General features: G+C 39.9%; 1 protein-coding gene across 1 annotated transcript; it reads right to left on the bottom strand.

The window, feature by feature from the left end:
• Positions 1 to 1,321: 1,321 nt before the first annotated feature.
• TK1 (thymidine kinase 1) lies at positions 1,322 to 12,242 on the bottom strand. Its single transcript, XM_032210307.1, has 8 exons — positions 12,154 to 12,242; positions 6,270 to 6,475; positions 6,084 to 6,115; positions 5,218 to 5,331; positions 3,175 to 3,268; positions 2,325 to 2,414; positions 2,123 to 2,242; positions 1,322 to 2,009 (listed from the first exon to the last, which is right to left on the bottom strand). The coding sequence occupies exons 2-8, from the start codon at positions 6,333 to 6,335 to the stop codon at positions 1,833 to 1,835; spliced, it is 693 nt and encodes a 230-aa protein (XP_032066198.1). The 5' UTR covers positions 6,336 to 6,475; positions 12,154 to 12,242; the 3' UTR covers positions 1,322 to 1,832.
• Between the last annotated feature and the right edge of the window lie 70 nt (positions 12,243 to 12,312).

Below are 12,312 nucleotides of genomic sequence, written 5' to 3'. Positions count from 1 at the left end.
TCTGTCCCTACTGTGGAGAGGCAACCTATTTAGTTCTTCTTGGAACTCCACGTCCCTCATTCTATTGATTACTACTTGCTTTGCTTGCTCAAAGCCTAGGGACATTAAGAATAATGGTGAGAGCCCATAAGAGCCCAGCTTGTGATCAATTGCCTATTTCCAGGGGGACGGGAAATTGTCAGTCAACACTAATGGGGACAGTCTCTCTGGAAAGAAATGCATTTTAAGCCAATAAATGATCATCTTCTTCATCATCTTCCAGGCTCTTACCTGAATGCCTGTCTCAATTCTTAACTGGGCATTTGGAGTTCTATTGGGTGCAGCTAAGATGGCTCGCAGGAATTTAGTTTGTATGGTTTCTAGCAAGTCTCTTTTTGCAAGGATTCCTGTTTGTGCCCCGTAGAGAATTTGTGCCAATGTTTTGGCCTCAAAAAGTTTTAAGGCAGCAGGTACTAACTGACCTCCACCTGTATAAAAGAAATGTTTGATTGCATTTGAGGACCTAATGGCTACTTGCAATGTGTGATTCAGGTGTGCCTTCCATGTCCCTAGCGAGTGGAAAACCACACCAAGATATCTACATGTTCTAACCTGTTCCAAACTATATCCTTCTATTTTCCAGGAGTATTGGCTTGGTCTTTTAGCAAAAACTAAAATTTTGGATTTATCGAAGTTAAGGACCAGCTTGTTTTGCCTCCAGTAGCCGAGTGTTGCCCTAATTGCTCTCTTCAGTCCTATGGGGGTTTGTGAAATGATAGCGGCATCATCAGCATATAAGAGAATTGGCACTTTGCATTGTGCTAGGTTAGGAGGATAGAAATCAGGGTTCTGTAAGAGATCAATCAGGGGATTAATATAGAAGTTGAAGAAGGAGGGGGACAGGATGCAACCCTGCCATACCCCATTTTGTACCCTTACTGAGCCCGTTAAACTTCCTTGGGGATTGCAGATTTATTTTATTCAACACATCATTGATTAAAACCAACCCCCTCGGTTTCCACTACAGAAGTTACTGCTTCTACTTCTAAGAAAACAGAAGCAAGACAAGGGGGATGTTTTCAGTGTAAAAAGATTACATTTACTTAAAAAGAGGAAATGCAGATACTCATTCCAAAATGCTAGGCAGTATGCTAGAAAGTATAAAGCAGGAATATAATACTTAAAACGACTTGACACATTAGTAGCCATTTAATAAATTAAACAAGCAAAAGTAGAATATATTTAAGTCAATAATGTAAGATGTCAAGTCTCTATCCAGGAAGGTTAAAATGAAGGCTCTTAATTATAGGGGCTGGAAAAGGGCCTTTTTTTTTAAGTCAATCTTTACTTACAGGCAGATACACACAGCACCAAATAAAAATACATTTTGTTCAGTTAACCTATTCAGTCTTTACAGCCCAACAGCCTGTTTCATTCTAAATGATTTACCTATTGAATAGAGTAAGAATTCCCCTTCCCTCAAACCCCAATTTGATGGATTTAGAAAAACAATGTTCCAGTTTCATAGTGCAACTTGCTGTTAGTAAATTTATTTTAGCTATTACGGCCGTTAAAACTCTGAATTAAACCGTTTGGGGAAATTTTGTGCAAGAGGAAATGCCACTAATGACATTACAAAATCTTCCCTCTAGAGACTAAGAAACCAGTGCAATTCTCAATATAGAACATCCTTATTCATAGCATGTTATAATGTCCTCGAGCCTTGTTGCTCCTCATAAAAACAACTCTTTTTGATTTGTTGGAGGGACATCAGCTTAATACAAAGCTAGAAAGAAGGACAGGAAAATGTTTCCTCAAATCCACCTGGGAATCAGATCTCTTGCTTCCTTTGTTCAATTAGATTGCATGATCTGACGAGTAGCCAAGACTTTCCTGGAGGCACTAATATCCAGTGGCTTATTCCCACCTAGCAGGTTCTCTTTGTTTTCAGATACCAACTGTTGTCGATTCTTGAAATAGCAGACCCGGCAGACTGAGTGATATTTATCTGCCCCTCCTATTACTTCCACCTAGTAGGATGAAATTTAAAAATGAAAGGTTTTGCTGTGCTCAACCTATAACAGGCAATATCTCTCACAGTCAATAGCTTTCAAGAAAGGGAGAGCTTTTGTTGGAGTCTTACCTCTTTCTCTGTTCCCAACCTTTTAGTGTAAGAGGCCTCACGATAACACTCCATACAAACAGCGTTAAGTTTCACGACACTCTCTGCTAAGGGGACCAGTTGTAAGATGTTTCCAAAAGCCTGAAGTCAAATCATGAAATATTTTGTAGATCTGGGACATAAACTATCCAGAAATTCTAATGAAGAATTTAAAGGGATTTACCTTCCTCTGAAATGTTCCATCGAGGGCTGCCACAATGACAGTCTTCCCTGCGTTGGCCATTGTCTCACAAAACTCAACTATATCTGGAAACTAATTGAGAAAATTAAAAGTTCATTCCCTCATTCAAGCCTTTAGAAACTGTAAAGCAATGTCCAAGATGCTGTTTTGTTGTGAATAAAGTTAGTGATGTTCCTCCAAAGAACATACGATCTATTTAGTTCACCATTCTGTACCCACTGAACATACTTGGTAATTAACTTTTGAATATATGCTTTCTCCAATAATAATAAAAAAATAGTACATAGAATATAGCCTTTTAAATAAGCATTTCATTTTATTTGTTGCAATTCTATCATTCAGCTTAATTTGTAGGTTTTATAATTCAAAAGAATAAATTTGCACACTTCCTACGTAAAGAGAGCAAAATTATATTCTTTTGAACGGTATGTGTGTGTGCCCTTTAACTCCATGATATTCTTTTTCAGATGAATTGATCAAAATTCTACTTGTATTCCCAAGTCTGGTTGCATTTTCAATAAGTTTTGAGATTATGCCATTAGAAGCATTTACATGGTATCCATAGCACAATTTTATCCAAGTCCTACTGAGTTTACAGGCTAAGCATGCATAGGATTGTATTTTAATCATTCACATTTGCAATCAAGTCAAGAGAACATAAAGATTTATCATATTGTCACTGTTGTCCCACATCTCAGAGGTAATATCAATGAACAAAATGGGTCTTACCCTACATAAGTGTGTATAGAATTACATTTCAAACTCGACTAAGCACGGAAACAATTATCAATACTTGGCAGTTCATTTAAACATTTAGGTAATATAAACTTACAAACTGGCCTTCGTCAATGCCAATCACAGCGGAATTCAGAGCCTCCTGCTGGACATCTTTGAGACAACAAGCTGACATGGCCCCCATGGTGTTTCTGTGCAGAAAGAACATCGAGAGTTGGAGGAACCTTGGAGGTCTTCTAGTCCAACCCCTGCTCAAGCTGGAGACCTTACACTATTTCAGATAAATGGCTGTCCAATCTCTTCTTAAAAATCTCCAGCGATGGGAGCACCCACAATTTCTGGAGGCAAGCCATTCCACTGATTAATTGTTTTGTCAGGAAATTTCTCTTTAATTCTAGGTTGCATCTCTCCTCCATTAAGTTTCTGCTTATAAGATAAGTATCTGCAGCAGGTTAAAATTTATTTCAGAGTAACTATTCCCAAATACCAAAACCTGCAGATCCCTCCTTAAGACAGACAGCAACCCTCTGAATCCTAAAGACCATCTGATAGCAAACATTTTAATGAAGAGATTCAAATAAAAGATGTAGAAAAATGTTTTACCTTTTTGCAATTGTCTTATTTATTATGGAAAATAGATGACATTTTGTGAAAATAAAATTTGAAGTTCTGAAAGGCTCAACCAATATGATAAATTAGGGGATCCCAATTTTAGCTTATTTAACTTTCAAAAGAACAAGTTATGTAAAGTGTATTCAGTAACAATCATAATATTAAATCATAATTGATTCAATTATGAATTGATTTGGGGGTGATTTTCCTCACAAGAATGATTTTGCGATGAAAACATAACTGCACAAAGAAGTGCTCTGGATTATGCTACCATTTAACTAACAAAACCTTTTATATTGTTCTTGCAATTTTGTTTCCTCCCCGCAATGTGACAGCAGTCATTTCTTATTTATTTGTATTTTTAAATAAATATTAAGCTGTGTGTGTAAATGTAATAGCAATTGCACTTAATATACCGCTTCAGTGTTTTATAGCCCTCTCTAAGCAGTTTAGAGTCAGCATATCGCCCCCAACAATCTAGGTCAGTGATGGCACAGGTGGCACGCATAGCCATCTGTCAGCTGACTTCAGCCTTCTTTTGAGGCTGTTTTTGAAGCCTCTGGAGTGTGAAAAACCAGCCCTATGGGCAAACCAGAAGTTCAGGAATGGACTTCTAGTTTGTCGTAGGACTGTTTTTTGCCCTCCAGAGCCTTCAGGGAAGCCTCCTCAAGTCGAAAATTGGCCCTATGGACAAACTGGAAGTCACTTCCAGTTTGCTTGTAGGGCCATTTTTCACCTTCGGGAAGCTCCTGAGACGTCTGGAGGGCTTTTGGGGGGGCAGTTTTCACCCTCCCCAGGCTCCTAGAAAGTCTTGGGAGCCTGGGGAGGGGGAAAAACAGCACCAAAAGTGGGGAGGGGGGCAGTGCTGGTTGCGCAGACATGTGCACGGGGAGTGTCAACGCGCATAGCACTATGGCATACCCGCGTACAACCCCCCGCTTTTGGCATGGGAGCCAAAAAAGGTTCACCATCACTGATCTAGGTCCTCATTTTACCCACCTCAGAAGGATGGAAGGCTGAGCCAACCTTGAGCCTGGTGAGATTTGATCTGCCAAATTGCTGGCAGCCGTGATCAGCAGAAGTAACCTGCAATACTGCACTCTTAACCACTGCACTACCACAGCTCTTATATATAGGTATAGTAAAAGTTACAAATCATTGGGAATATATAAGGAAATGAACTTGCCTTATTTTTGTGAAACAATATCTTTTCATATATTAATAATTTCATATGCTTGTCTTTCATAATCTGTAAATTCTTTTTCTAGTTCTCTAAAAGCTCATGTCGAGACTTATATGAAGCTTCACCGTACAATATTAAAGGCCAAAAAAGTGTGTCAGATATATTGTATTCTGAGGCAATAACACAAATTGCTGTTTCTTGAAGATGCTAAAACAAAATCCACAAGCAATCAATATTACAGGACACATATGAATTCTGTTTTCCTAAACCCAAAAGTGTATCTTTGTAAAGTGTTTTCTCCAAGTGATAAACTATTGATTTACTTTGCTCATAGTATATTGTCACCTGTCATGTGTGGAGACTCCATTGACGCAATAGCGTGTATCTTTCGCATACTTGATTAGTAGACATTTATACTGTGCAATTTGAAATCGACGGACTCGGCGCATCAGTTCAGTGCTGAAAAAAAATTAAGATTCCATTGTGAGAAATGTTACTCAGAAAAAAACAAAAGTAATCAAAAAGTAAAATCTTTTTTATTCCATCATGGATCAAAGCTTCTTGCACTGCCCAAAATCTCAATTTTAATAATTTGGCCACATAACTTTGAAGTAATTGAACATCTAAACCCTTGGATAACATATTCCCTCAAGGTACCAAACCCATATCATTTCCAATTTAGATACTGTATTATTAGAAACAGAAAAAGATTGTAGTTACCGTAATTTTTGCCCGCTGCTTATCCCAGCCTCCTCCAGCATGTTATTGAAATTAAAGGTTAAACTTCTAAAATTCTTAGCCAAAATTTCAAAGAATAAGACAGTGGTACTCATGTTGTAATACATGTGCAATCTGTTCTTTATTTTTATTTATTTATATCCGGCTTCTATTATTTTTACCAATAATTCAATTCTCCCCATAACAAGAACCCTGTGAGGTGGATTGGACTGTGAGAGACTGACTGGCTCAAAGTCACCCAGTTTGACTTTCATGGCTAAAATGATCTCAGCCCTACTTTTAATTCCTAGTCTACTGAACTAAGGAGAAGCATGGGCCCTAGTTGAATATGACCAGGCCTGCAGATTGCCTTGCTCCTCTGCAGCTTCTCCCCCTCCCCCAGCAATGTATTTCTCTTGAAGCTCCCGTCTTCTTTTCTAGTCATAATCTTAGCATCTAGATACCAGTGCTAACTATTTTTAATGCCTTCATACCTTTTTCCAGAGAACATGGGTCCAAAGATGACCTGCCATAAGAGGAGAAAGAAAATGAATAGTTACCAGTTTTTCCACTTTCCGCGTGACCTACTTCTCTTTCCCCTCCCTAATTTTAAAACTTTCCATCCTCAACTAGAATGCGATTTTTAAAAAATGCTTAAAGCGGATCGTCCTGCCCTGTACCTGTATCTGGCCGCGGCCCTTCTGCGGGGATCCTGGCTGCACCCTCGGCATCATCATGCAACTCATAGCAGCACCGACCTGGTCTCCACCGACTGCTCTGCTCCCAGAGTGGAATCCCCAAAAGGCGGCTTTTTCTTTCAGGCGCGCGCGGGGTTTTCGTCTACAGCAGAGTTAGCTGACCAATCGGGACGGTTCCCACCAGTCATCTGGCAAATCATGAAGAAGAAAGAAAGAACTTTTCGGCCAATCACTAACAAGGCAGGACATTTTTTCCCCTTTAAAGTGCTTTTCGACATTCCTGCTAGACGATTTATAAGGAACTTCCAACGTGCGCTGTGAAGCAAGCCAAAGGGGTAAGGGAAGAAGGAGATCTCCGAATTTGCTGATCTATTGCTGTTAATGTTCTTTTTGCTTTTCTAACTGAGCACCGCCTACTTTTGTTGCAAAAATTTTCGTTTTAAAGGGATCTTTTTCTGTCGGCAAAGCATTCAACCTCCCCAGCCTCTAATTGATAACTTGAGATTTCAATTGCTTTTGTCAGAAAATCTGGAGAGCATTAGTTTGAGGAAGGCTGTCGGTATGGGGCAGGCTGCTTGCTTCTTTAGGAACGGAGGATTCAGAGATTCAAGAAATTCAATGTCACAGAAATAAACTGAAAATAATTAGAAATCTAGACTGGGTGAAACTAGGCTTAATAGCAGTAACTGTGAGAGGGATCTTGGAGTGGATAACTCCAAGTGGATAACCAATTAAATATGAGCTAACAATGTGTGGCGGCAGCAAAAAAAAAAAGTCAATGCAATCCTATGTTGCATTAACAAAGGGACACAATCAAGATCAAGTGAGAATTTTAGAATTTTTAGAATTTTAGAATTTTATTAATATTTATAGGCCGCCCTTTTCCCTGAGGGGACTCAGGGCGGCTTACAAAGTATAGGGGGGGGGACACAAAAACGATGAACATAAACATTACATGAGTATAAAATAGTACACACCATTCATTCATCATTCGGGTGGGGACAGATTACGATCTTCATCCCCAGGCCTGACGGGATAGCCAGGTCTTAAGGGCTGTGCGGAAGGTCTGGACGGTGGTGAGGGTACGAATCTCCACGGGGAGATCGTTCCAGAGGGTCGGAGCTGCTACTGAAAAGGCTCTCCTCCGTGTAGTTGCCAGTCGACACTGACTGGCGGATGGAATTCGGAGGAGGCCTAATCTATGCGATCTGATAGGTCGCAGGGAGGTAATTGGCAGGAGGCGGTCTCTCAAGTACCCAGATCCACTACCATGGAGGGCTTTAAAGGTGGTAAGTAGCACCTTGAAGCGCACCCGGAGATCAACAGGTAGCCAGCGCAGCTCGCGGAGGATAGGTGTTATGTGGGCGAACCGGGGTGCGCCCACAATCACTCGCGCGGCCGCATTCTGGACTAGCTGAAGTCGCCGGATGCTCTTCAAGGGCAGCCCCATGTAGAGCACATTGCAATATTCCAGCCTAGAGGTCACAAGGGCCCGAGTGACTGTTGTGAGGGCCTCCCGGTTCAGGTAGGGTTGCAACTGGCGCACCAGGCGAACCTGGGCAAATGCCCCCCTGGTCACAGCCGTCAAATGATGGTCAAAGGTCAGCTGTGGGTCCAGGAGGACTCCCAAGTTGCGAACCCTGTCTGAGGGGTATAGAGTTTGACCCCCCCCAGCCTGAGTGATGGAACATTAGCCGAATGATTGGGAGGAAAACACAACAGCCACTCGGTCTTCTCCGGGTTGAGTACAAGCTTGTTAGCCCTCATCCAGTCCCTAACGGCTTCGAGAGGTTCTAATATCATTCGAAGTGAGGTTCGAATATCATTAGAAGTGAGGTTCGAATATCATTCTATAAAGCCTTAGTAAGACCACACCTAGAGCACTGCATCCAGTTTTGGTCACCACACTATAAAAAAGATGTTGAGACTCTAGAAAGATTGCAGAAAAGAGCAACCAGGATAATTAGGGGACTGGAGGCTAAAGCTTACGATGCAGGAACTGGGCACAAGTAGTCTAATGAAGAGAAGGACCAGGGGAGACAATAGCAGTGTTCCAATATTTGAGGGGAAGCCACAGCGAGGAGGGGGTGGAGCTATTTTCCAAAGCACCTGAGGGCCAGACAGAATAATGGATGGAAACTGAACAAGGAAAGATTCAACCTGGAAATAAGGATAAATTTTCTGACAGCGCAATCAACCAGTAGAACAACTTGCCTTCAGAGGTTGTGGGAGCTTCATTATTGGAAGCTTTCAAGAAGAGATTTGACTGCCATCTGTTAGAAATAGTGTAGGCCAGGGTCTCCTGCTTGGGCAAGGAGTTGGACTAGATGACCTACAAGGTCCCTTCCAACTCTGCTAATCTGTTAATTAACTGGCAGATAGGTATCAATGGGCCTGCAGCTGAAATAATAAAAGTATAGTTTATGTGAATTATTTCAATTACAAGTACTGTAGGAAGTTATCACCCAGCCCTCTCCCAGAAAAATGAAATATCCTAGGAAATATTGAAAAGGCAGAATATTTCTCTGGATGTGAAAAAGAAAGAAACATGTTTTAAAAGACAGAATAGCTGCCTGCAGCTTCCTGCCCATCCCCCTTTGTCAATGAGCCATTAAAGCATGAGCTAGTCCACTTTACATAATAAAGAGTTTTCCTGTTCAGCTCCAGAGTGATGGGATTAAGGCATGATAATATTGACCCTTTTACCAAACTCGCCACATGGCATCTGAGAACTCAACCAAACCTGGATTCAAAATGCAGCCTAGAGAGTTGCCCCTGCATGGCCCCATGGGAGTCTGACAACCAATCAGAATACAAGATCAAGATCAAAGGCCAGAGGGGGCATAAAACCAGGGACTCAGCTTCTCTTCCTTCCTTGCTTCCTCTTGCCTTCCTTTCTCTTCTCTTCTCCACCAACATTGAAGCATGTGACCACCTTTTCTGTTCAGTACTCAAGCCATGTGGTCCTGTCCACCATTAAAACCATCTTTCCAAGCAGCCTCCATGTCTCCAGTGTCTTTTTCTCCACTTGGAGCCGAACCCAGAAGGACATTACTTTCAACAGTACCAAACATACAGATTGCGTATACTGAGTGCATTGAATCTCTCATGACAGAAATGAGTGAAAAAGTAGAATCAGATCTGCGCTTTCTGCTTGGCACATCACCAATATAGGCAGGGGTGGGTTTCAAAAATTGTTCGAACCTACTCTGTGGGCGTGGCCTCCTTTGTGGGAGTGGCTTGCTGCCCATGTGACCGGATGGGAGTGGCTTGCCACCATGTGACCGGATGGGAGTGGCCTGCCACCCATGTGACCTGGTGGGAGTGGCCAAGACAATGTTATTACTAGATATTACTAATTACTAGATATTATTAATATTACTAGATCATTATTAATGCATAGATAACTGTGGGACATTACATACCCACCCACACCCACAAACTATGACAGTGAGCTCTTGGACTCTGGAGTTCTCTTTGCTTAGCAGCTGCTGTTTCTTGATAATTCTGTGGCTGAGTTAATGAACCATCTTCAATCTTGAAGCTCTTGCTCCATTCAGGCCTTCTATCTCCCATCAGTAATAATAATTTTTAAAAATCTGATGTTTCTTTTTCTGTTTAACTTCAGTGCTTCCTCTTTAGCTGAGGAAATGTTTGTTTTTAGCTACATGATTTTTCATGAAGCAATTTGTTTAATTTTGAGTCACCGCAATAGATAAACCTACCAATTCCGATTCACAACTTACATTCATGCTCCATGTTGCAGTGCAAGATTGTTTCGTTATCTATTTTTAAGGGACATGACCATGGTTGAGAGAGAGAAAAAGTCAGAACAGGAGCAACTTCCAACTTCTTGTGGGCTTCCCATTGAATTTCCTTATGGGAAACTTGCAGAGAGCATCAGAAACCAACCAGTCTCCCTCCAGCCCACGCACTCTCCCTCCACCTTCCTTCTTTGCCTCCTTCCCTTTCTTCCTCCCTTCCTTTCTTCCTTGCTTCCCTCCCTTGCTATCATTCTGTCAGTCTCTTCCCTCCCACCCACCCTTCTCTCTCTCTGTCTCTCCCTCCCTTCACTCTCTCCCACTTTCCACTCTTTCTTTCCTCTGTCCTTTCCTCACTGTTCCTCTTTTCCTTCCTCCTTCTCTCTGTACCTCCCTCTCCCTTACTTCTTTTCCCCCTTTTCCACCCTTCCTTCCTACTTTCTTCTTCCTTCCTCCTTCACCTTTTTCCCTTTCTCCCTCCCTTATTGTAATTCTGTCATTATCTTCCTCCCTCCCTCATTTTATCCAGTTAAAGGACATGGCTGAGAAGTTTAGTAGTATATCAATTAAAGAGTATCAATTAAACAATAATCTTTAATTGTAAGGATTTAGCAAATAAAATGTTACTTGCATGAAGCTTGGAACAAGGAATTAGAAAAACATGTACATGAGTTTTAAATAATGTGATTCATAATAATATGATTCATATAATGAGATTAATTTTGGTTAAAATTAATCTCATTAATTTAGTTAACTTTTGTTTTCTTGTTATTATTTTCTGAAAAATAATATGACTTACATCCATGTTATCAATCTTCAACCTTGTATTAAATTGCTGCTGCAAAACTTGATCTCTTGTCTTCCTGACAAAATGCACCAGAACATCCCTTACAATATTTCTTATTCTTGCAAATGTATTTAGTTTATCAACCTATGACACATTCATTATAACAATAAGGGAAATTTGCAAAACTATAAAAAAGATTAAAACAGGAAAGTTGCCTGGAACAGATGGATTACAAGGATTGCATAAATTTTAAGGACAAAGTTTCACAAACTTTACAAAATATGATGAACTCTATTTTACAGGGATGAAAATTGCCAGAGAGCTGGGGGAAAAAGGATAATATAGAATTAATACATTAATTCTATATTAATTAATACAAAAAGGGAAAGATTTGACTTTAACAAGAAACTATCAACCAATACCCTTATTGATTAATGACTTTAAGTTGTTTGAATAATTTTAACTGAGAGATTGAAAATAAGTTTTTAAGAATTTGTATATGAAGATCAATGTGTGCTTAATCTAAAAGACAGTTAATAACAATATTAGAAATGTATCGGACATTTTGGAATATTTGGAGCAACATAATGAAAAACAATTCACATTGATTTCTTAAATGCAGAAAAGGCTTATTCAATATTTTGGAATATATGAACTTTGGAGAGAATTTTATTAAATGTATAAAACTGGTTTACACAACATGGAAAGCACAAATAATTGTTAATTGAGAGTAACAAATCTTAAGGGATACCAAAAGGAACAAGACAGGTCTGCTCATTATCTCCTCTTGTTTTTATTTTGTTCAGTGGAAATATTGAATGAAGATATAAGGCAAAAATGAAAAAAAAATGTGGGAATAAAGACTGAAAGAGAAACCTATAGGTTAAGAGCATTTGATTTGATACTGGTTTTAGAGTATCCTTTAAAGGGAATTGTAACATTAATTGGAAAAATAAAACAATTTGGTACATTAACAGGTTTTAAGATTAGCAAATGGAAGACAAAGACATTACCAAATCATTCTGTATATATTAGTAATGTGTTGGTCAGTCAAAACTAAAGTGGATATGCTGAATAAAAACGTTTCTAAAACAGCTTTGATTTTTAGAAGTTGACTGGCCTCTCAGTGTATCTAGGTTAATATTTAACGTTTATTTGTCAATTATTCCTTTTTAGCATACTTATGAAGGCATGCTAGAAAAATTTGTTTATAGATACACAGAGATCAGCAAATTAAGACAAGCTAAAAAAATGGGGTGGGGATAGAGATAACATTGCCAGGCCTAACATTACCATTACTCCCCCCAAATTTATGTACCTGGATATCACAGCAGGAAGATAGTGAGCTGAGTTTACTCAGTGTCTTTGTTCTACAGCAACACTGCTTTCTGTGCTGCCCCAATGCTGGTATGGTCAATGAGGACAGCCCACTAATCAGGAATTTCTGACGTCTGGCAGAGCAGCTGGAAGACTACAG

This window comes from Thamnophis elegans, chromosome 2 (genome assembly GCF_009769535.1).
Source record: "Thamnophis elegans isolate rThaEle1 chromosome 2, rThaEle1.pri, whole genome shotgun sequence".
Classification (NCBI taxonomy): domain Eukaryota; kingdom Metazoa; phylum Chordata; class Lepidosauria; order Squamata; family Colubridae; genus Thamnophis; species Thamnophis elegans.
This window is presented reverse-complemented; position numbering and strand designations above follow the sequence as displayed.

Bases quoted from the DNA above. Each gene is read 5' to 3' on its own strand.
- TK1 (XM_032210307.1), bottom strand. From the start codon at position 6,335: ATGAGTTGCATGATGATGCCGAGGGTGCAGCCAGGATCCCCGCAGAAG. The intron at 6,116-6,269 runs GTACAGGGCAGG...CTCTTATGGCAG, and splicing joins AGGGCCGCGGCCAGATACAG to GTCATCTTTGGACCCATGTT. The intron at 2,010-2,122 runs GTAAGACTCCAA...TCATCCTACTAG, and splicing joins GGTTGGGAACAGAGAAAGAG to GTGGAAGTAATAGGAGGGGC.